Source organism: Aspergillus viridinutans (genome assembly GCF_018404265.1).
Source record: "Aspergillus viridinutans IFM 47045 DNA, scaffold_6, whole genome shotgun sequence".
NCBI lineage: Eukaryota > Fungi > Ascomycota > Eurotiomycetes > Eurotiales > Aspergillaceae > Aspergillus > Aspergillus viridinutans.
In genome coordinates, this window is record NW_025091222.1 from 2,354,372 (window position 1) to 2,379,028 (window position 24,657).

At 44.2% G+C, this 24,657-nt stretch overlaps 4 protein-coding genes across 4 annotated transcripts; 2 read left to right on the forward strand and 2 right to left on the reverse strand.

Annotated features, from left to right (window-relative positions):
- Positions 1–1,065: 1,065 nt before the first annotated feature.
- Aspvir_008482 (ankyrin repeat domain-containing protein) lies at positions 1,066–3,117 on the forward strand (the record flags this gene model as incomplete). The annotated part of the gene is made up of 1 exon (XM_043271650.1): positions 1,066–3,117. The coding sequence occupies one exon, from the start codon at positions 1,066–1,068 to the stop codon at positions 3,115–3,117; it is 2,052 nt and encodes a 683-aa protein (XP_043127585.1).
- Positions 3,118–3,835: 718 nt separating this feature from the next.
- Aspvir_008483 (uncharacterized protein) lies at positions 3,836–4,202 on the reverse strand (the record flags this gene model as incomplete). Its single annotated transcript, XM_043271651.1, has 2 exons — positions 3,836–4,137; positions 4,169–4,202. The coding sequence occupies 2 exons, from the start codon at positions 4,200–4,202 to the stop codon at positions 3,836–3,838; spliced, it is 336 nt and encodes a 111-aa protein (XP_043127586.1).
- Positions 4,203–4,896: 694 nt separating this feature from the next.
- Positions 4,897–6,200, reverse strand: Aspvir_008484 (uncharacterized protein; the record flags this gene model as incomplete). The annotated part of the gene is made up of 2 exons (XM_043271652.1): positions 4,897–5,666; positions 5,720–6,200. The coding sequence occupies 2 exons, from the start codon at positions 6,198–6,200 to the stop codon at positions 4,897–4,899; spliced, it is 1,251 nt and encodes a 416-aa protein (XP_043127587.1).
- An 821-nt stretch (positions 6,201–7,021) lies between these two features.
- Positions 7,022–7,592, forward strand: Aspvir_008485 (uncharacterized protein; the record flags this gene model as incomplete). The annotated part of the gene is made up of 2 exons (XM_043271653.1): positions 7,022–7,314; positions 7,370–7,592. The coding sequence occupies 2 exons, from the start codon at positions 7,022–7,024 to the stop codon at positions 7,590–7,592; spliced, it is 516 nt and encodes a 171-aa protein (XP_043127588.1).
- Positions 7,593–24,657: the final 17,065 nt, after the last annotated feature.

The window sequence follows — 24,657 nt, forward strand, 5'->3', positions numbered from 1 at the left end:
GGACTCAAAAGCCACCAATCAAGCTAATGGCACTCATAATTGAGCATCAAAAACACGGAAAGCGGTGCAAGGCGAAATTAACAACGTATGATCTAGGTAGTTTTTGAATTTAGGGTCAGGCGACTGTACAAATCTCCTCAATCTTGTTGCTTCACTAACATATGATATTTAATACTGATAAGCAGGTAGACAGACTGCTCTGATGTATGGCCAACAACAGGAATTAATATCAGCCGATCATTTCAGCCACAGAGATCATAATCCGTATTCCATGGCTCCTTACTTCCTCTAAAACCTTTTAAATGCCCTAGCACTCGCCATGAATAATAGTCTGTGTATCATTAAGCTCTCCCGGAGTCGCAAAACATCGTCACTATTGATGGACAGTCACACATGATCCCATATTCCTACAGTAATGAAATCCCGTAACCGTAGTTCATGTGCCTGTGAGCTGGTAACACTAGTGTATTTGGGATCAAAGACCTGGATTGTCGGAATAGCATGGCATAGAAGGGAGCCTGGCATGTACCAGACCCAACTTGAGTAACAAGTCCTGGTAGCTGTTTGCCCCACGACGATAATGAAAAAATCAAGTTCATGGGGGATTTAGTTTATACGAGAATGCCCGTTTAATGAGGAGATAAGCTTAACGGATGAGCGAGCCACTGCTGGTGAGGACGAGCCATTAGTAGTCGGGATGGAACGAAGGGCTGGAAGGTACCTATGCATGCCGCTCGACTCTACTACACCTAAGCCACCGAGCTTTGCCAGATTTCGCAAGATGACTAGGCAGTGGAATGTCTTGGACTATAATCTATTAAGGTTTTGTGCTAGTTACTTGGCAGCTGAAAATCCAAAATTTTAGGTTGTCCAGCTGAGACCTACAAGGTTAGTTCGCACACTATGGCAGGCCTTGAAAGAAATGCCCGTAGGTACCTAAACAGTCAACCCCCTCTATTTTAACAATCTCTTCCTTTGTTTCCTTTTCATTTTCAGTTCACTGCGCCAAATTTACCAGAAACATTATAAAAATAAAAATAAAACAATTCCACTACTCCTACCATCATGCCGCTTCTCAGCCTACCAAATGAACTGCTCGAAATTATATCAGAAAATCTTCAGTTTGAATGTGACCTCAATGCACTTGCAAAGGCTAATCGAGCACTATACAATCTACTGAACCCATGTCTCTACCGCTTCAATGTGCTGCAGAAAGGAAGCTCCGCTGTATCCTGGGCTGCAGAACGTGGCCGGCCGGAAACACTACAAAAACTCATCCAGGAAGGGGCGAATCTAAATATAAGGGTCGACAACCATGCCCTCGCCCAGCCACTCCTTACGGCAGCCATGGAGGGACACATAGAGGTAGTCAAAGTACTGCTCGATCACGGTATACCTCCGGATCAAATACACGACCCCGCGGATAATGAGGATGAAACCGGCTATGACCAAACCCGCCTAACAGCATTGGGATGGGCAGCGGCCAGGGGGCATAAAGACGTATTCGAATTGTTGCTCGCAAGGGGGGCAAGCCCAACATGGACAGAACCATACCAAAAGGAGTCCATTCTAATGTTGGCAGTAGAAGGGGGGAATCCAGACATTGTCAGGCGCCTACTTGAGGTGGGTTGTGAAGTAGATGCTCGAGATAGTGATGGAGTGACGGCGTTAGCACGTGCAGCACGCTATGGATATTTGGAAGCTGCTCAAGCGTTGATTAACCATGGAGCTGATCCCGAGTCTCGAGATCAACGGGGTAAAACGCCGATCTTTTGCGCGGCGGAAGAAGGCCATCAGGGAATGATCGAGTTCTTGCTTGGGAAGGTAGTTGATCCCAATCCCAGAAACGACGATGGTCAAAGCCCATTATCTGCAGCCGCAGCGCAGGATCGACCAGCATGTGTTGCGCTGCTACTGGAGCATATTGATATAGAAAATGAGATCGCAGCAGGTAGTCAGGAAGCATACACTGTACTCACGGCAGCAGCAGCATTTGGCCACGAGTCGGTGGTAAAGCAGTTGCTTGAAAAAGGTGTCCACCCCGATTCTAGAGGTACTACGTGGAGTGAATGGTTTGTTGGAGGACGCACTGCCCTATCATGGGCAGCAGAGAAGGGTTATTATGAGATTGTTCACATCTTGCTAAAACATGGAGCTGTCGACCTTTGCCCCGAAGACGATGACGACTTACCTCCGCACATACTGGCAGCAGGCAATAATCACAAAGAAATAGTCGCGCTGCTGCTTGATAGGGGAGTTAACGTCGATCACACTTCAAGTGGGCACACAGCACTGTCTAAAGCGGCCGACGACAATGCAGACAGTGTTGTTCAGCTACTGCTTGAGAGAGGAGCGGATCCAAATCTTCAGATGTACGACGGACTTACACCTCTAGCCTTGGCAGTATTGCGTGGTAATGTATCATCAGTCAAGCTGCTGCTCGATGCGGGTGCAGACCCTGACACCGAGATCAACTGGAGGAAACATGGAGAAGTCGAAACCTGGACACCTCTAAAATTTGCTGCAATATCTTCTGGTAACGAAACTGGCGCGATTGTCAGGTTGTTATTTGAGTACAGTGCAAAATGGGGAGACATTGACAACATTTCCAGCCATGAAGCGCTGTTTGCTGCTGCAAAAAATGCGAAGGCCGGAGTTGTCAGGGCCTTCTTGGAACAAGGCTTTTGTTCTGGAGCCAGGAAGGATGCACATAATCGCCACCGTTTATTGTCATGTGCGCTGGAATCCAGTGGCTCCAGAGAAATAATATGCTTACTCCTGGAAGAATATGGTTTCGATGTACATTTTCAAGATGACGAGGGTCGAACGGCATTATTTTGCGCAGCCATGGTGGGTTGCGAATATGAAGTCAGGATGCTTCTTTCAAAAGGTGCAGATCCCCTTCATGAGGATAAGGAGGGTCACAATGCACTATTCTACGCCATTCGTTCAGCCAACAAAAAAGCAACTCAACTTCTCGTTGAATACGTTGATGTGAAGGATCTCAGGAAGGATTATCTTGACGACCCCCAAGTCAGGACAATGCTCCAAGAGCATCCAGATATTCAGAAGATACTAGAGTCTCATTACTGGCGGAAGGTTTACCCTGTGCCTTGATCTAGCAATTCCATACATCTTGGCCATGTGCTGCCAATGGCTGCCTTTGTTGGAGGACAGCCAGCATCAGATAGTTCACTTGGATTTTTTGAAACACAGGGGCACTTTGACCCCTGGACCAACATCATGTTGAGAGAGATGACCTATATATAGATAGATGTCCTAGATGGGCTCTTTGCGGAACTAGATCAGTATGCTCTTCTTTTCTGCAGCCATCTTGCTGTTTCTTCCTGAGCCTCTGCTGGATTTGCTACCGGGGAGTGTTTCTGGTACTTACCTATGTTGGCTGTCTGCGTCAAACTTATTCCCCGGCTTCAACTTTCTTTCCGCCTAGTCCTTAGGGTTGCTTTGGTGCGTATTGAGGACTTACAGTCAGCTTCCCATAACCCACCTCAGTCTCATACGACGCAAGTTGATACCATACCAGACGATACTAGATGATACCTGTAAAGTTGTAGAACCCTTAAACATACAACCAACGGATCCACATTGATGTCAAGATCAGGCAGAAGCATTCCAATCGGGCTATTCTCTCTGCCTCTGCCCTGCATCTATCCCTGTCGCAGCAATCCAAACACGCCATTACGCTCGTCATGATGTCTCCATGGCTATGTCATGCCAGCAGCACCACCCTTTTCTTTCAGAGGCTCCGTCAGTCTTCACTCTGTCAGCCTCATCGAGTAACTAGTGGGAACAAAGCTGCAGGGATCGAGCCTAGTCAATACCCCGTATTACAAATATCTACCTTGGCAAATTGGTTCTTTTGTTCTTTGGTGGCAACGTCGCCGACCATGAACTTGTTCGCGTCCGCCAGAAGCTCTTCGCGAAGCGTGCAGTCAGGGCGGTCTTTTTCGTTGGGAAGATTGGCAAGCTCGGCGTCCAGCTTGTTCAGTATATCGGACGCATATTTCGAAGTCTCCACTAGCTGAGCTCCCGTTTGAGTCCACTGGGCACCATGTACAGTGAAAATATCCAGGAGTTTGGCCTTGCACTCTTTTTGGGTGGCAGAAGAGCCCGTGGCTGTAAGCTTTAGCCTCTGGTCCAGCTGTACTTGTTGCTGGCTTGCCGGCTGGCCGCTGGGCCATAGTTACTTGGACTTTGAATTAGTCCACCAGATTGCCGAGTCACAGAAACCTGAGCTGCTTTGTTAACGATGGCTCTGAAAGGAACGTGTATTCATAAGCGAGGAGAATCGCAACAGAGCGCGGCTGTCTCCTCTTTTATATATATTATATTCCTCTCTTCCCGCAACCTCCAACCTTCGATCATGTTAACATGGGAACCCGAGACAAAATGTCACCGTCTCCAGATCGATCAGAGTTTCATGTAGCAATCATGATAATTGCGCCATTGATTCTGGCCTTCTATGCAGTCTGTTACTGTTTCCTCTCAACGATGTCTCCTGTGATGATGCTAAATATTTTAACAGGGATTTACCCTGGGTTCAGGACTCATATCTGGTTCCTATATTGACAACAATTGTGAATCGGGCATTTGCACCAAGTCATATATCTCTACTATTTTATTCCCATTAGTGAGAATTAGACAACACTGAACATTGCCCTGCATTTTCACAGCTGATATCAGAAACCATCACGCAGGGTGACCAGAATGCTGTCTTTCATCGCCGGTGACCGTACCGGACTTCGATATGGAACGAAACGCATCGTGGTCTTTGGAGGAGCATGGTGGAATTTCTGGATGTTAATTATCAGTCCCTCGTAAATGGACACGACGATGTCAATGATTGTCTGAAACTGGCCTCGATGGGTGGAATTTCTACATCTCCATTGCCTTGTTGTATTCAGGTAGAACCCACTTAACCATCCACTCCGATTTTAGGACTTCTTCAGCGGTTGGTCGCTGTTCCGGTCGAAATGCCAGCATTCGGCGCATCAAATCTAAAATGGCAGCCATTTCCTCCCTGTCAAACTCCTTCACGCGACCGCTCTTTCGTCGATATTTCTGCACCCCTTCCTCAAATGCCTTGTCAATCGAAGGCCACACATGCCGGCCCTCCTTTGGACGCCCATCATCATCAAAGAATTGACCTCGTTTCTCCCAGCATTTGAACCAGCATAAGGGCATGGCTCCCAGAACATCGATCTGCTGGGCCACCATCTCATCTGCAGTGGCGAATTCGCTGCTGAAAATGGCTTTCATGCCAAGTATCTCCCATATCGTAACGGCCAGACTCCAAATATCTGCTGAATATGAGAGCGGGGCCTGCGGTTCGAATCGGGCTTCCGGGGGGCGCACGGCTAGCGGGGTATGACAGTCTTTCCCGCAACGAAACTCTTCTTCTGGAGCGAATGCCTCGCCAAAGTCACCAAGAAGCACGCATGTATCGGATAGGCAGAATTCTTCTGCATCTTTCCCAAGGTAGAGCGGTATTACTGCCTTCTCTGGGATGTTGGGCGGAAGCGGCTTTCCGTCGCGCTGCGTAATGGTGACTGTCTCAGGCTTGCCATATTCTTCATATAGTTGCTCGATCGAAAGCTGGTCAAAACATGATGGAAGTTTGACTAAGACGTTACGGAGATGGACATCTAATGATGTTAATTTGAGGATGATGAAGTCACAAAGAATTGCAATGACTAACCCCCATGGACATAGCCTTGTGAATGAGTATACGCAATAGCCAATACGAGGCCGCCTGATAGGGCACGTGCAACTTCAATAGGGAAGAGGCGGCTGAAGGATACCTCTCTGAGATTGCATCGTGCGGGAGCCATTGTATAGCACGGATGTGTCCCATTAGGGCCATGGACCTCGAATTCGTCGAGGGGGAATGGGATTGATTTACGGCCGGGATGCACGGAAGAAGACGAAAGAGCTCGGAGAATCTTAGTTTCACGCGGAAGCGCATCTGCGATGCCAACTTTGACAGCAACATACTGCTCCTGGCAAGTGTCCCTGGCAAGCCAAATAGTCGAATAGCCTCCGAAACCCAGTTTGTCCACAATGTGGTAGCGCGCGTGTAACATGTCGCCAATCATAACAGGATGATAGCCGCCGGGCCTGTATTTTTTAAGTGACTCTACACCATCAATCCAGTTGTACTCTTCTTCACCGTGCGACATTGCTGTTGACGAACAGGGAGAGGTAGAGTTCTGCCGTATGGACAATCCAAACTCAGGCTTTGGAGGGTAATAAGTGGATGGTAGGCGTGAGAATTGAGTTGAGAGTTGGAGCAACCCGGGCGGTAAAAAAACAGAGATGAAAGGATGAGTGGCCAACTTTAATCTGGTGTAACGCGCCATAATATAATGAGGAATGGAGGCAGTGGTTGTTTGAAGAAGGCGAAAGAGGCCCCTTCCCACAAATGTATGATGTGTACTGAGACAGAGCCGCCCGAACCAAACTAATTCAGGCCATTGACAAAGGGCCTCAAGAATATCTACTAGCGGCCGACCATTTTTACAAGTGATTAGTGCCATGGCTTCTCCTATTATTCCAGGTATTTATAATATATAAGAATATCAGGATGTGTAAAGCGTCAGCATGAATACTAGAAAACGAAATCGTCGGATATAAATCCCATGAAATGCGCTAGGTAGCCTAGGTATGCATGGAGTCTCCACCCAGCTTGGATATCTTCATGGTTTACCTTTTTGGGGGATGATCGGCCGCCATTACGAACTATACAAGATCACGCCAACCACAGAGACCCATAGACTAGTCCATGGCATGAAGTACTAGCTCAGTGGTCCAGATGAACACATGTTCATAATTCATGATGATACCAGTTTACACAATGACGTACCCTTGAAATATGATGCTCTGGACGACCATATAAACCACATCTCCATCCATTCCAGCACAGGTCTTTTACCAGACAATAACACATTCCCGCGATTAACATACTTTCAAATCAGCACACAACTGCATACCCAAAGTTACAATGGGCCGCACCTATCGAACTCACCACCCTCAATTCTCCCCCGGCGACACCGTCTACCTCTCCAGCTGCCGCCGCAGCCTGCCCTTCCAGCGAAACGACGCTGGTTACATCACTGCCCACGACGAGCTCCTCACCACGACCCGCAAGACTGTAGAGCACTACGATTCCTCGGGCACGCTGTACGCAAATGCCACACCCGCAGTGCAGGGCGACCGGTTCTACGTGGAGCAGGGCGACAATGGATTCCGGTTCAAGGAGACCGAGACAGGCAAGTATCTGGCGCTGAAGGGGGAGTATGTATTCTCATTCTTACGTCTTCTTGGCACAAGCTGACTGGCTGGGGCTTAGTTGGATTGGGCTTGATGATGAGGGGACGGATCTATGGTTCGAGGAATGGCCGAAGGAGGAAGGAAGGTATATCATCACACCGAGAGGGCATAATATCTACCCGTCGGATGGACCGGGATATCATCTGTGGCTTGAGGGGGCACCCGACGCGGTGTTTCGGAATAGTGAGGATGATCTGAATGTCAAGAGGGAAGGACAGCATGCATTATTCTGGATTGATTAAGTATTGGGCTTGTAGATCGTTGATCTGTATAGAAAGTGTTCTGTGGCTTCATATATTGCATAGGCGCACCCAAGCACCAGCCATTTTGGAAAAAATCATTCTGGCCTTATTCCCGCCTTTGGATACGGCTACGAGTTTACCAAGAACTATGACACGTGCGCTTTTGCCAAGTTCAGGTAATGTAACTAAATGAATTAATTGTCCAAAGCAATCCCAAAGGGAGTTAAGTCCTCAATGCACAATATCAGGAGACTGACTTACAGACTTATTTACCTGAAATAGTGTCATATGGTGAGCTGCTAGTGAGCCTCTGTCACGGGCCACTGCCTGTCGTCCTAGTAGGCGAGGGCATAATTATAATAGATCAAGTCTAGACCGGGTTGCAGTTCAGCAAGGTCTCAGGAAAGTTCGACAAGGTCTTAGGGGATGTAGGGCAACCTTAAGACCTTGTTGAACTTTTCCAATATATTAGCTCAGCAAGGTCTTAGATTAGATCCATATATTTTAAGACCTTGTTGAACTTTTATTAGGTTTGTATTTTACACCTGTTTACAATCTATAGACTAGGTGTAATATAGTAAAATCATCATATAGTAGGGACTTCGAATCATCATATAGTAGGGATTCGCATCACCATATGATATACTCTGGCCGGCTACTAGACTCGTTTTCTTCCAGTCTATCCAACCAGAACATGTCCGACGAGTCTCTTCTGAGTGTCTGTAAAAAGTTGGAGCACCAATTAGAGACATGGTACCAGTCTCTGCCAGAGATCATCAAACTGGCCCTCTCGAGTAACCTTGACTGCAAACCACAAGCCAAAGCCCTTCGTTTGCGATATTGGTCCGCCAAACAGATAATATACCAGCCATTCCTCATATACGCAACATCACTCCGTTCAGATCAGGAGCTGCCCCACTTTCATTCTTGATAAATGCCAAATCTGCTTCACCAGCTGCCGGATGTCTCTCGACTTCGCGAGAGAATGGCTGACAAGGTATTCGCCTTACATGTATAGCGTATAACATGAGTAAGTAGTCACTTATCTTCTCACCACTTTATGACTTCAATTAACCCTCTGGAGCTGCTTTTATGTTTGCTATACCCTTCTCATTAGCAGATTTCTCTTACAGAGATATTGAACTCGGCAGCTGGCATTGAGCTTCTCTTTGCTTGGCAGAAAAGACTACTTTCGTAGCTTATCTTGGCCTGAATGTGCCTTCAGTGTTGAATCGACCACAGGCCGTCACTGCTAATTTCTCTCTCGAATGGGATTCGGCTTCTGAATTGAATTCAAAGAAATGTATTTTGATGGAGGAATATAGCAGCGCACATGTAATTGAATACAGAAAACTTGAATGGAAAATCTGATCTCGCGAGCTTGTGAAGCAGCAGTGCATGGTTGTCTTTTGTTGGGATGCATTCCTCATTGTCAGCCCCGTCGCGGACGGACCGATGTGATAGAAACAACAGAAAAGCCGCAGATAAACTGAGATAAAGGTAAAACTCTTGAGAAAATAGCGCCATTACTATACTTGAAAGTCTCTCAGTCCTCTGCTGTGCTCACAACCCAGATCGAGAATATGAGGAAACTGATCTCATACTACCCCTGGCCTTTTCTACGCCGGTCTGGTCAATATCTTCAAAAGGAACAATACACTGTTCTGGTAGAGATCGGAAGAGACTCCTTAGGCTATACTTGTCTAGTTCAGTGGCACTGGAACTGACTAAGTAGATGGGGAGCTGCGCCAGACCTGTAAGGGCAAAGCACAGACTTGATTTTCCTGTACCAGGCGGATTATAACGTAATCGGTAAGCGAGCGGCCATTGCAACCAAGCAGCCACTTTCCCATTCGATTCCAACGCGTTCAATTCGAAGCTATTTTGAACCCCTAAAATATAATTATATTACTAAATCTAGTTATTCTTGCGCTGCAGACATTATAATTACTTATGGCCTATATTATGGCAGTCACTGCAGCGTGGGGGTGCCTATTAAGGGTGTTATTCTACATCTACTACCTGGATAGCTTCCTCAGCGGCTCAGCCTGATTCCTCTGTTAAATAAACTCCTAGCCTTTCTGGATAGAGAATCTCTCTATAGCTTCTATCTACCTCCTAGATTACTTCCTATTTTAAAGCTGCTTCTTATTTACAGCATATAGATTATAATTTTCCTTTATAAGAAGGATAGTATTATTCATTACTATCTTACACCCCTTAATAAGCTGATCTAGTGCAGCCTTAGTAGGGGTAGAAGGACTATATATATACTCTCTAAGTAGCTTCTTAAGTATACTTTTCTACTTCTTTAGCTACTTAAGATTATATAGTGTTTTCAGAATGGAATCTATAATCTATTAATTAGCTACCTGATAGTATAGGGGTTTTAAGCTAGATATTTAGCTAGCTAAGTACTTAATCTAGATTTAGTAGTATTAATCTAGTTACTGAGAAGCTACTTTTAATATTATCTAATAAAAAGATTACTATATAGGCCTGTGGATAGGCCTTAAGGAGGTTAAGCTTATTAATATAGTTAAAACTAAGTTATATCTTTGCCTTAATTAAGTAACTATATATATACTTTAGAGGAGAGAAATAGCTAACATCTAGAGGCTAAAGAAGATGGGATAAATATATAGGTATATAGAGTAGAATAATATTATTCTTACTATAGATATAATTAAATTAAGGTATTAGATAGCTTCCATAGCTATTAAGAATTAATAGTTAGTATCTACTAGTTATATAACTAGTAGTAAGAATAAAGACTTTTTAAAGCTACTATAATCTAATCTAATTAGTTATCTATCTATTCTTACTAACCTTAATCTACTAGTCTACTAGTAAGGCTTAATCTTGATACCAGCCCTTAATATAGATCTTTCCTTTAAAGATAATACATAGTAGAAGCACCTATCTAGTAGAGTTAATATACTCTATAGATATAACCTATTTATAGTTCTCTAGCTAGATAAGAAATAGCTAACTAAGCATCTTAGCTCTTATAACTACCTTAGTAGTAGCTACTAAGCCTATTATAAAGCTAGTTTTATTAAAGTTATAGATATCTTTAGGTATAATCCTATACTGTATTATTATAATCTAGATATAATTAAACTATTCTAGGATAATCTTTAGGTCTTTATATTTAGCACACTAGTGATTATAGCGCCTAGAGAATCAGGTTTTAATCTTATTATATTAACTAATGAAGTTATATACCTATTTCTCTCTAATAGTCTAGGTAGGAGTTGAACCATGCTGTGTAAGTAGGATATTTGCTATTTCTTATATATAGGATGGTTAGGGAGCCGCTCCACATTAATCTATAGATAGAATCTATCTAATAAGTAATTCCTCTTTATTCTAGGTTATTTTATGCCTGTTTGCGCGTGCCTTAGGTTAAAAGGGATGGCTATCTAGGTGTTATTAAAGAGATGTATAGATAATAGGGGACATTAAAAATATATATAGCTTTAGAAACAGTATAAATTTAATTATTCTTAAGAGTAGATATTATAAGGAGAATCCTTCCCTCTTGCTCTACTAATTTTGCAGAGGTTTAACGCGATTTTAGTGGCATAGTAGCTGTTTGGATAGCTTTGAATTGAATATGTTAGAATTAAATGGGAAAGTGGCTGCTCGGTTGCAATGGCCGCTCGCTTACTGATTATGTTAGAAAAAGGTAACCCCACCGATAGGGGAAACCCTGCGACTGGTAGAATTAGTGGGTATAAGGGTTGAGGTAGTTCTAAAGGTTATTAATGATTCCCTTCTTTGGTTTATAATCCATAATAATTGTTGATAAGGGGCCTGGTCTCCTGAATATTTTGTCTATCTACTTGAATTTTGATCCCAACCTTACTGCCCTTCTTATAATGATGCAGTGACTATTATGCTTAGTAGAGGACTCCTCTATATTACTAAGGAGTGATTCAAGGGTCTGTGTCCTCCATGGTGCAGCATAAAACTGCAACTTTTCTATATCAGCAGCCTAAGGACGGCGTATATTTTCAAATGGCCAGTGGCTAAATATGTTGGCTCCCGCCAATGTGACATCCTGTCAGCCATTTTCCACTGCGCTAAAAAGGTGTCTAGACGACCATTTCTAGCATAGTAGAAATGATAGGCATATTCTGGTTGACACATCCCTATAACCCAGCGCTATCCTCAGGCAGACCCCGGCACGATTATCCCGTTTGCCATTGCCACAATCCTCTTTGTTATTCGAATGGTCACCAAAGCTATGCATCTCGGTGGAGGATGGGATTTGGACGACCACACCCTAACAGCAGCCTATGTGAGTCTCCCATACTGGTTCATCGACGTCACTAATATGGGCATTATGGGCAGTCATTGGGAATCGTTGTCTTCTCCGTCAATATCTCCAGTGGGTTTGACGCTCAATCCCATTCGGTAACCTTTAACATCTCAGTGACTTATTACGGATTTGGGAAGAACATATGGGCTATTTGGCTGCTACCGGAATTGCTGGCTAGGGAAACTCCCTCAATAGCAATAGCCTATTGTTAATAGCCTACCGTTGGTCGATAGGGAGGGTCTCCGGGAAAACTGTTGCCAAATACAATTGCCAATCACGGGATTATCAATTTCTCCCTTGTCCTTTGAACCACATAATATGTCTATTAATCCGTTGTTTCCGTGTTTCACGACCTTCACCTGGCCCCGGTATCCGGCTATGAGTGAGAGCGAAATAAGATCCCTCATAGAAAGACATGGTAATTATAGAGTGCCGGGGTGATCTACCAATGTAATCAACTGAGTAAGACACCGTCTTTGAGATACTGCCCTTATGTGGCGGGACTTTCATTGGGAGGTCGGACCGGCTAGGTCCATTGTACTGTTTCGGCTGTCCGGCGGAGGCCTCCCCGGTCGACACGCCGAGGATGCCCTGGAAGAAGCGGACGAGCATGGCTCTGGTGGCGAGGAGACAAGCACAGACAATGGCGATCTGGCACTCGATGATAGACCAGCAATTCAGAGCCTCCATTTCGTCTGCGTCCCTTTATTAGCCATCTGTTTCTGCCTGAGCGGGAAGCCAGGGGGGAGGTGAGCTGACACGTGGGATTCTCGTTCAAGCTATTTTGCGACTAGACAATGACGCGGATAATCCTGATGATCGTCAGACTACATTGTCCATTAGCAATACAGGCAATCAAAATGAAGGAAATGGACCTATACTAATCCTGAAGCAAGCCTAACCGCCACGCCCTTGTCTTGTTCTGTACCATGTAGTAGTTTAGCTGCGAGAGCACTTCTTTGTATTCCCTGGTGTCTTATGCATCTGTAGTTATTCTCTACTCTGATTTCTATTTCTAGGAGACCTTTAAATCTCCAGGGGCATACTTATCTCCAGAATGACCCTGGCCCTCACCTCTATCAAGATTCAGGGGATAAGAAAGCTAGGGCGTTAGGTCCACTAGAAGCTGTAGAGAAATGCTACGGGTCCAGAATCAGCGCAATCCTGGAAAGGCTACTTCGCGAACAGGGCCTGGTTTGAAATCTAATATATCTCATGTCTTCACAACAAAGATCATTTATCTTCAACAGCATGCGAATACACCGCAATCGGATTTAATATAATAAATTCGTAGTAGCCACGAACCGTAATGGTCATAAAACGGCCCGGAAATTATTACAGATCAGGCTAATATTATACTGATCTATGTAGCTTAAATACAATAGATAGGACGATCCTGTTATAAGGATTAAGAGGCTTAATTTACTAATTCTAAGCGTTTCATTTGACAGTCTAATACGAGTGAATTCATATTCTTGCGCCATTTCATCCATTAGGCCTCAGCTTAATTGGTATAAAATCTATCGAAGTTTGTCTGACGGGCGCAGTTGTAATGAGATAGCGGGTACGGCGGATAGGGGGGTCGCCTTTTTAATCACGATAACGAATCTTTTTCTGAATTGAGTTCAGAATGTCTAAAGCGCACTCTATACCCGTTGCCGGCGCTGCCCACCGTTTGAGTATCATGGCGGTGGTATTGAGGAGATCGTCAATATCTGGGACGTAGCTTGAGAGCTGGGGACCGGTTTTGATAACCTTCAAACCACGATTCCACCCCTTCTTCACGTCTGATCACTGGCATGCGAAGCTGTCGACGAATGTGGTAGTATATTTTGTTGTTGTCATTGCATTGTTCGACTATCTCAAACGATCCTGGAAAGACAACTGGGGTAGGAGGTGAGGCACAATGTGGCTTATTGTGCTGCATGGCCTCGTGAAGGAATAGAACTGTTAGAACCCTTTGTGGATCGCAGGCAGTAGACTGTTCCATGTTAGCTAGGACTGCATACGATGGCCTTCAGAACTACCTGAAGTTGTTCCAGATATGGCCCAGAGATTCATTTCACGTCGCAACCAAAGTAAGACTGTACAGGTTGACTGGATTCCACTGCCTCATTTGTTAGAGAGCAACAGTGTCTTGCTGCAATGCCCAAATATGCGGACCTGGGAAATTTGCTGTACTGTCCTCCCCTGCGCCCTCGCCAAAGCAACCTAGGAAGTGGAATATGTTCGTAAATAATCTGTCAAACATGTCTATGGTGCTCAAAGTCACTGGGAATTGAATCGATGCAATAACAATTGCAAGTCCAGAGTAACAGGATCCAGAGGTACATATATCTCCATCATTGGGACCATGTCTCGGAAAGTACTACCAACTTCACCAACATGTAGACCGCCAAGCTCGACCTAGTTCTCGCATTCCATAGTGAATGCTGGTCGCTCTTAGAACCTCCTGTATTCTGCAAAGAAGCGAGATTTTAGATGGTGGATATTCAACTTTCCGACGCTAACAATGTGAATGGAAACGTCGAGTCTTCCAGTGTCATCTACACCCATTGCCCATGAACTGGGTCTACGGGCTATCATACGAAAGGTGGAGCTTACGAGACTCCCAACTGGAGAGATAGATATAGAACTGATAAATACAGTTTGATTTGAGGATGCAGACCGCCCCCAAATATTGCCTTCCTAAGTTCCTAACAGGCATTTGCATACACCTAATCCCTTCAAGTATATTCTGCCCTGATCTCCGCAGTGACGGATTGCATCTGTAGTATAGACCTTATTTTGGGTAGAAAAAAGGAGGTCGGGAACGCTCTTACGAATTCTCGCCACACAGGGCTAATGGTGACTTCCGAATTCGTACTGTTCATTTACCAGCACGTCTAGATGCACCGGTTCAATAGATTTCGGTAACATGACTATGCCACTTGTTATAGGGATGAACAATTATTCTTACAGAGGGCACATGCTTTCTTGGTGAGAATCCAGAAGAAAAAGAACAAACCCAAGTTCAAAAAAGCACAGGAGCCTGCTTAACATCTCCACAAGCTGTCGCTTTGGCTTTTTCCATTTCGAAAGATCATTGTAACGGTCCCAGAGAATCTCGCACAGTTGCTCAAGATCATCCTCTTGTCGGCAAAAAAAAAAAAAAAAAAAAAAAAAATCCAGAAGTCTCCGAGGAGGGAGTGGTGACTTTGGAAAACCATGGAGGGATTGGTCAAAGTGCCTGGTGAGGAGAGACAACACGAGCAGGCCGTCGTAAGTGAGTTTTTCCAAGAAATCTTCGGTGTAGTCATCAAAAACTCTGTTCTTTACTAGGCGGGTGATATCCTCCTCCTGAAAGCTACTATTCTGGAGTGTCTGGCATATCTCCAGGAGTGCTTTAGCTTCAGGTTGGAGGTTGGATAGTAAACTCTTTGCACTCAACAGCAAGCAGAGCCAGGCACTGCACAGCCAAAGCCTTCAACGCTGGCTGGGCTGATGTGCATAAAATGGATTCATGCAGAGAATCCTTGAACAAAAAGAAATTAGCATGTCTGGCAGAACTTGTACGGGGCTTAACCAACCATTTGAGCAATAACTTTTAGTAAGAGTTTGATGGCGGTCTGGTGGTAGGATGTTTTAAAAAAAAATGAGAGGTAATAGAAAACTGAGAGCAGAGTGCTAAAGGTTATTTTAGCTGGTCTTGAAATTGGCAGTACATGCATCATTGACTTGAACGTAAGGTGCTACTTTCTCATAGGAGTACTAAGAGGTACTGTGTGTTCAGGATACTTGCGTAGTAAGAAGGAGAAGTTGGAGTTGCGACTGGTCATTGCGGTAAATCTAGGTCTCTGATTATCTGCATCCACTGGACAGCACTAATCAAGCAGGGGTCTATAAGCCAAGCAAATGGGCAGGGGTTTTATCCCCTATATAGGCGATTAAACCTTTCTATGACTTGATTGGATGCACTGGGCACTTCTTATGACTTGATTGGATGCACCCCTGCATAGGCGCGTGCCAAGATTGTAGATTTGCAAAACTTTGCTAAACAAACTAGTTCAAGACTTAGAGCCCTACTCTGGAGATGCATTTGTCTACATACTTCATAGAAACTGGAACAAGAATAACTGATATAAATATCTGTTTGTAGACTATCTATCTCTTATTGTCAAACTCCAAAGAATAATGAACAGCCTCTAAATCAAGAAAGTCTCCTCGCCCTGCCCTCTGGCATCGACGTAATCCGGGGTAAGAACAAAATACCCAATTTATCCTGCAAGCTCGACTGAGTTGACCGGAGCACAAGATCACGATGGAGAAGTATCCTCTTTGTGGTGGCTCAGGGATGGGCACCAGCAAGATGCCGTGCATGAAATGTGGGGGTTCTGGGGTGAGTACGCTGAACTACTGCCTAAACTAGAAATAAAGGCTCACTTTGTGCACTAGTAAATATAAGAAACTGTTATCACCAGCAGCCGCGGCTGTTGCAGCCAACTTTAAAGTAAAAGAGAGGTTAAGGAGTCTCTTTATCATTCTAGTATAAGCTATTATGTTAAGTGTATTTTAATAATGCAGTACTGTGTAGCTGTGATGCTTATTTTTAATCTATCTCCTTAGTGGAGATGATACTGTCTCTTTAATCATAATGTTTTTATTGGTTGAACACTCTTTCATCCTAGCAAATGTACGAGCTGTACACTCAGTTGCTGTGATATAGGCAAATAGATAAGTAGAGAGGTTAATGGGCTGATGTAATATAAGTGGATATATGTCCTGTTAGAGAAGCACTTGAAGTAGCTGCTTTATTATGTATGTTTATAAGCAGCCACATCCCATCAGAGTGGTGTTGATTTGCTGGCTATGAGCGGGGCCGCGCGCTACTCAATCATTATAGGTATAAGTATACCTTAACTGGCCGACCTCCCTCAACCAGCCCTCCAATGCCCAGTTCTTCATTATAATCTTGCTATTTTCCTTTGCCATACTGTTCTCTTGAAACCAGTATGTGGGTTAACAGTGAGCTGTCAAAGTTCTGGGCTATAGTGACTTCAGGGGAGGACCTGATTGATAAGGCATTTAAAAATATATCTCCTTTAGACATCCTTTGCTTGGCAGTGAGAGTCTTTATTAGCTAAATATTTAAGATTAACTAATAGATATTATAGTGACTCTGCTCTTCTTTCCAGTCCTTTCTTAAACGCGGAACTCTAGAAGAGTGTAAGGACCTGTTTTTGTTAAAGCTAACATTTATTAACCCTCTAGATATTTATGCAAGCATTAGCCCTTCTTATGCTCTTTTAAAACAGAGACTCTTACTTCCTCAAGTTTTTTCATACCTAGATCAGCCTCTAGCTTTATCAGTGCTGCCCTGGTCAGACTTAAATTTATTATTGGTACCTTATCTTCTGTCATAACCTGCTCCTCTATTGAGGGCGACCAAATCTAATGAGCCCTAGTTGAAAATAGAAACCGCGATGAGTAAGTTCAATGAGAAATTTAGCGCCTATATATTAGTGATAGGCATTTAAATAATAAAAGATTATATTAAGCTTCTTCGCACCGCAGCATTAGCCTATACGACAAATCCTGTCTACAACCTAGTTAATTTCAAGGATAACTTAGTCCTTAATATTCCTATTCTTAATAATTCACAGCCGATGAGCAGACTTGCTCAGCTATATCAAGGGCAGCAATACATAACTAAGAGTTCCACTATTCTTAGTTTCTTTCAGCGAGCTATGCGAGTCCTTATACACCATGAAATTAAGCACAGAGCATTAACAGTCGACAAGAAATCTTTATCAACAGGGCGAGGGAGGATGACTATGGCACTGGAAGAGATATTAAAGGAACTATATATGAACTGAGACACATTCAGAGATGAGATACATCACTCAAAATATTATTACACTCTTATTGAAAGCTGCGGCCCTGGGGATATTGCCACTCTGGGAATTGATGAAAATCAGGCGTAAGTCTCTATGAAGGTCAAGCATGGTTCTTCTGTTTGACATCCACTGCTAGTTAGGAAAGATGGTTCTCAGCAAATGACGTGAAATTCTTGATTCATTTTCAAAGAGAATATTTTCCTGAAATTGAGGCGGCGGCGCGGCGACTCAACAGGAGTATAGCAAAGTGGATGATAGATGCCCTCATTACTTACAGCTGGAAATATGAAGAACTAATCTAATGCAGAACTCAGCTAATAGTTGAGTTAAAATGCTTCATTAATGCAGATAAACTTCAGCATGGAAATATGGGAAATGCCCTTGGTCCACCTTCTCTGGGGTCCCATGCTGAGAAGCGAAAGGTGTGTTGGCCCACAAAGTCCCTAGCATAATGCAAGCTTATGCAGGATTTTGACAGTTCTATAAAGAGCATCTCCTCCTAGAAAATGTCCTATGTATCTAGTGACATCCTTAGATTTGAAAGTTTAATAGCCTTTGGCTGTGCACTAATTATACCAATGATAACAGGGTTGCACCAAGCAGACAATGGGTCAATATTACAAGGTATACCAAACTTACTTTCGTCATGGCATACCTTTACTAAGTAATTCAGAGAGAGACGGACAGTGCTATCCACAAATTTGTAAGTAATCTATCCCGGTGATGTGGGTTGATGGTGCTCTTCCGCAGTCACACCTCTCAGAATATGAGAATTGCAAGAGATGGCGTCTTAAATACCATTATTATTTGAAAGGATTGACTCCTGAACCGCATCAATGTTCAGTCCAGGATATTTCAGCTGATATCTGCCCATTACCTACCCTAAACTTAGCACATATGTATCCGTTGTACAGTCAACAATGTGAATTCGCCGGTCAACAGTTGTCACTGGAGAGCTCTGCGTACGAGCGATCTCAACTAGTCGGCGGTCACTTCCCAGATGTTCCCTACCCCCCTGGGTCTTTCCATATCAGTGCATCAGATCCATTTACTTCCTGCAATCTTGGTATACCTTGTGACAGCCATGAATCTCCAGATGCATATTATCAGCCAGGATTATTCAATATCCATTTGGAAGAACCGTTTTTGCAAGTTAATTTTGCAGATAATGGCCTTGCACCAAGCACATATCAAGGCAGAGCCATCTAATAATTTGGCTTTCGCATCTTATATATGGTTATCAGTCTATTCATTACTAGATACAACATGTGGTCTGCAAACTCATAACTCTTAAAAGGTATAAGTGGCTTCTCTATTTAAACATCACCAATCTAAAGATCTTTCCCTCAGGAGTAATCTTAATGATATCTTACTGAACCACTGTATAATAATACCCCTCCAGGATCTCCTCGCTTCTGATGTGGGCTGAGGCGCCAGGTGTTATATGTAATGGGATGAAAACTGTAGGGGTGATTGAGATAAGTGATGGCTGATAAAAAATGTATCTGTATAACTTAGACAAAGACTCTCGCGCAATATGGCCATCTCTTGTAGTCTGATAATTGATGTGTAAATCATTAGTTATAACCACAAATCAAAACACTTCCCTTACGACTAACCTCTGCAAAAACCCAATCAATGATGAGTTTGCACGAGAGCAATAGACTGAAACGCACCCACGGCTGTGTTGATGGTATTGGAATAATGAGAGCATCAGATTTGACATCAAGCCAGGCCTGCCTAATAAGACCTCCTAATTGGTCACCGAAAGGAGTCCTCTCAACAGATGATGCTTGACTTTCGGAGGTCATTGTGATGGTACAGCAGAAAGCCAGAGGGAGTGAAAAGTAAACATCAGATTATAGGGACTTTAATAGGTTGAAGTATGACAATGCAAGTCATAGTGTCCTCCCTAAGCTCGCAAGACATCCTTTGAGATGAAGGAAATTAAGTAGGGTAGGAGGGGTTGGCAGTTTTTGGTTGCTACCTGACGGCCACGGCAAGATTTATATTATGTAAGACGCTAACAGCATTCTTAACATAGACCTCATTCAGTTGCCCGTGTTTCAGCTCCAGGCGGCACATGAGTTTTGCGCAGCAAAAAGGCGTCCACAACGCCGAATTTTTCTGCATTATACTGCGTGCTTAATGATATATAACTTGGAAAGGAAAGCTTATAGATGCCTCTGAACCGACCTGTGAATCTTCCTCAGAGCTTAGTTTAATGCGGACGGCCTGACACAAGGCTATTATATAATCCAAAAATTTTATGACCCAGTCACCCAACTGAACCCCATGCTTGGTTAATAAGAGACATAAGACCTAGGCGTCTGCCTGTTACTGATACTAATCTGATCTTCGCAATCACATTTTCTTTAAAGATTCTAAAGAATGGCATTATTGCCGGAGACAGAGCTGCTTAATAAAAACACCCAAAACCCACCTCAGATAGGGCTACTGAGACCTTCTCTGTCTGATGGATAAGCATATACTATGAGTTTAAGCAGTTCATTGTCACATCTGGTAGCTGGTGCGTGAGTAATGCTCTTTTATATTTGTTTAATATTATTTGACTCTTATTTAACCACCTTTATTATAGGTCTGGTGGAATTATTACCGCCATTCTCATGTCCCCCCTTGATGTTCTAAGAACTTGGTTGCAGTTGGACTTCTACTGCTCCCAGCTAAAGATGAGCCCCATATCCACTGCATATTAGCTGCTTCTCTCTATGTTTCAATCCTCCTCCACTCATTTCAGAGAAACCTTCCATATACTTGCTATAATCTATCAGGTAGAAGGCTGGCGCAGCCTCTTTAGAGGTCTTGGCCCTAGTTTAACTAGAGTTATCCCTGCTACTGCAGTGAAATTCTATATATATAGGAACTGCAAGCAGCTTCTCCTAAATGTGCTTGAATGTGAAGCTGATACTATACTTGTGCATGCTCTTTCTGCTGCTACCATAGGTGTGGTGACAGGGATGGTGACCAACCTAATATGGCTTATAAAAACCAGGCTCCAGCTCGACAAATCATGTGTGAGTAGAAATGGGTCAACAGATATGCGCAAGTATAAGAACAGTATTGATTATGTACAGCAGGTAGTGCAGTAAGAGGGTATTTGCGGACTTTACTAAGGGCTGGCTGCAAGCTACCTTAGTGTTGCAGAGATGGTATTACACCTCATGATATACGAAAAAATGAAAAACAGCTTTCTGAAACCTAAAGATGATTAAAGTAAAGCTAAACATAGTTGTCTTTTTAAGGGGGCAATTTCAAGTAGCATAGCAGGTCTATCCAAACTGCTTGCGGTGCTTGTTGCATATCCCTATGAGGTAACACTACTTCTCTATATTTCATCTTATTAATTTTCTAATCTCCTTTTCTAGGTGATATGAACTAGGTTACAGCAAGCTCCAATGGCAAACAGACACCAGAAGTACATGGGGTTGATCCAATGTCTACATCTAATATACAAGGAAGAGGGAATTGCAGCTGTGTATAGGGGCTTGACAGCGCATCTACTTCAGATAGTACTAGCCGCTGCGATTACTTTAGGCACATATGAGCTGGTTCTGAAAATAATGAACAACTGATGCACTTGGAATGTGTACTCATATATGGTTAGATGGACGGCTGGGGTTTGTAATATACATCGTGTCATAAATAATTTAACTAAGAAGGGGTTGGTCATTGCAGACTGACCTTGATAGAATAGCAGGTACAATTAACGAGGCTGAAATTCCAAAAATGGTCGCTGTAATGGATCACATGACTCCCAGCCAAGGTACACAATCAAAATCCCAATATCCTTGCAACCAGCTTATAGACATTGTGACAAATTCACAGAAAAATTGTACTCGGTGGGACGATGACTAATATTTTATCTCTTGCAATCTAATATTGCTTGCTGCTTAATACTTTGAAAGTCTCAGAATTCTGAATGGTATGTCTCGCAAAGCGCTCAAAACACCTTCGCGCCACAATGAATTGATCAGCAATCATTTATTGTCGCTTTAATAGTCTATCTGCGATAGCAGACTTCAACCTTCATAGATTATAGTCTGATCCCCTCAGATGTAAAGAATGAATGACCCAGAACTTAATGGCCCTATTTCACAGGTTGCTCCAGCTCTCAATCGACTCCTTCGAGGGGATTAATGTGGATGAAAATGGGCCAGCCAAATACCCAATCCTTCAAGTCAGCATGCCAGGTGGTGGTTCATGAGCACCGCATTCCCCTTGATTGCAGTACGTGGTGGGATATGAGACCCTGTCTGTCATTGGAGACCATTCTGAATGTTCTGTACAGGCAACTCTGGCGCCACTGGCTAGTTCTTTCAGTATTTGCTTGCTAACTGAATGATGGAGATCATACACTGCCTAAGGGTCATTGCGTCAGATTAGTGTGGAGGATCCTACAGGGTACAGCTTCTCTAGCTTTGTTAAGTAAGCAATAGACACTGATACTGCCTAGGGAAGTGGCAGTTAACGCAGTATCGCTATTTCTCACCCTGATGGCTAATTTCCTACTGCTGATGAACATGGGCCGGCGCATCCGCTTTTCTGTGGCACAACCTGTAGTCATCGTGGCGTGGGACACGTCCGCAATAATCATGATCGTTCTCCTGATCATTTTCCGATATACTGAGGCGGGCCCTGGTAGTCCTGGCTTCCACCTGTCGCAGGCATACTACTATGGTGCCTTCGCAGCAGGGCTGTATTTTGTGATTCCGACCCTCCTTGTAATCACCTATTATGGTGCATCCCGTGCATATTACGCAAAGGAATTCAGGCTCTCCCTGAGTTAGCGAACCCTCATGCTACAGACTATCATCTTCTTCATCTACCTCCTGGGGGGAGCGGCTATCTTTGCGAGGATCGAGGTCTGGCGCTTTCTCGATGCGCTCTACTGGGCTGACTTCACCCCTCTCATGATCGGTGTTGGGAATCTAGCGCCCTCTTCTCATCTAGCTCGAAGCCTTCTTTTCCCTTTCGCGCTAGGAGGAATCCTGATCCTGGGGATGATGGTCGGATCGATACGCGCCCTGTGCTGGAAAATGGAAAGCAAACAATGGGACATGGGATAATGACCTTCACTTTGAACGCTATGGCTCGACGCGCCTCCGATTCAAAAAGCCGCCTATACGGCTATATTCCACACCTAGACCAAGCACAGAAAGGATCGGAGCGGGACTAGATGAGGAAGGAGATGATGTTCCTACGCACAGTCAAACGCATCGCAACCCTTCAACGCCGCTGGATGTCTTTCCTCATCTCATTCACTGTCTGGATAGTAATGTGGCTGGTTGGAGCAGCCGCCTTCTGGAAGCCGGAATCAGGCCAGAACTGGACTTACTTTAAGTCACTGTATTTTAGCTTCACGAGCCTGACGACTATCGGGTACGGAGATGTCTATCCCGTCAGCGCCTGGGGCGTCCCGTTCTTTGTCTTCTGGTCTCTTCTCGCAGTCCCCACGCTTACTATTCTCATCTTGGCCCTAGGAGACACGGTCGTCCACGGCGTGCGCGAATTTACTATCTTTCTCGGTGAAGCTACCTTCTTTCCTGAGGAGGAAATCGACCCGTGGCCATCCCAATGCTTTCATCAGGCGTTCGATGCGGGGAACACCCAAGGTCGATCGCCATCGCGAACAGTCTGACAGTGCACCCTCCCCTGGCCAGCATACGGGCTCAGCGCATGGAGATGATGCTTCCTGGGAAGACCAGTGCAGCTACCACTGCGCTTTATTCAACAATCTCCATCAATTGATTGAACTGGCTTTGTCTGGGGAGGAAAAAGAATTCAGCCAGGGCGAATGGGACTATTATCTGAGATTGATCAACCGGAGCGGTCCAGTCAGGGCCATTCTTGATGGATCTTTGTCATGCGACTGGGGAGACGGCGATGCCGAAAAAGATGCCCTTCTATCCGAGAGTATCTAGGCTCTATATATAGATAGGTAAGGCATTGAGTGAAAGGGAAGGTTTCCCTAAAGTGTTGGCACAAAAGAGTATTGAACAGGTAGTAAGCGATTGTAAATATCTCTGTTGAAAGAGATACGTCATATAGAGATTGCATGTTATAATGCTTTTCTCTGCATTCGGCAAGTGGCTACATGTAGCAGCAAGCCGCCGAGGTTGTGGGTGAACAGTGATTTGACACTCGTTTTTCAAAAAACAACACCACATCTTTGGCTCTTTCAGTTATTCTTGTTGAAAGGATATGGGTAAAGATAATTAGGGCACTCGCGGCCCACAGGAGTAGGACCAAGGTTTCGACCAGGGCATAGTGATCGGGCGTACTGTCCGATATAGAAGCAAGAGTCGTAGGTCCCTGGTTTCCGGTTTAGCGGATTTCTCCTTAGCCCAGCCGAAATAAAGTCACGTACCGGCAGCACCACATGAACTGCCACTGTTTTGGCAGTCATTATTATTTGTGTTGACCAATGGGACATGGATATTCATGTGACTCCAGTCGCTAACAGAGCAGGCCTTGTTATTATAGTAGTGATCAACGTAGTGTGCCTGTACGTAGATATCGATGAGTCAAGTGATATGATAAAGGTCCCTAGGTAAGGGGGAGACAAACTCGAGCAATTCCATTCACCACAAAGATGTTTGGCCGGAACGTTTCAATGAAAGGATGTTGTTGACCTGGCGTGGTCCACGAGACGCCGTAAGAGGTTGCCACAGCCTTCCTATTTATGTTTGTTAGTATTATCCAGACCTAAAGAGTTCCTACGTACCCCCAGGTATAGGAAAAGCCAGCACGAAGGCCGAATTTTTCTAGCACACCTACGCCAAGTTTCTTGTTCTATTAGTTCTGCCGAGGTAAAAGGGAATAGATACCGGACTTACCAAGT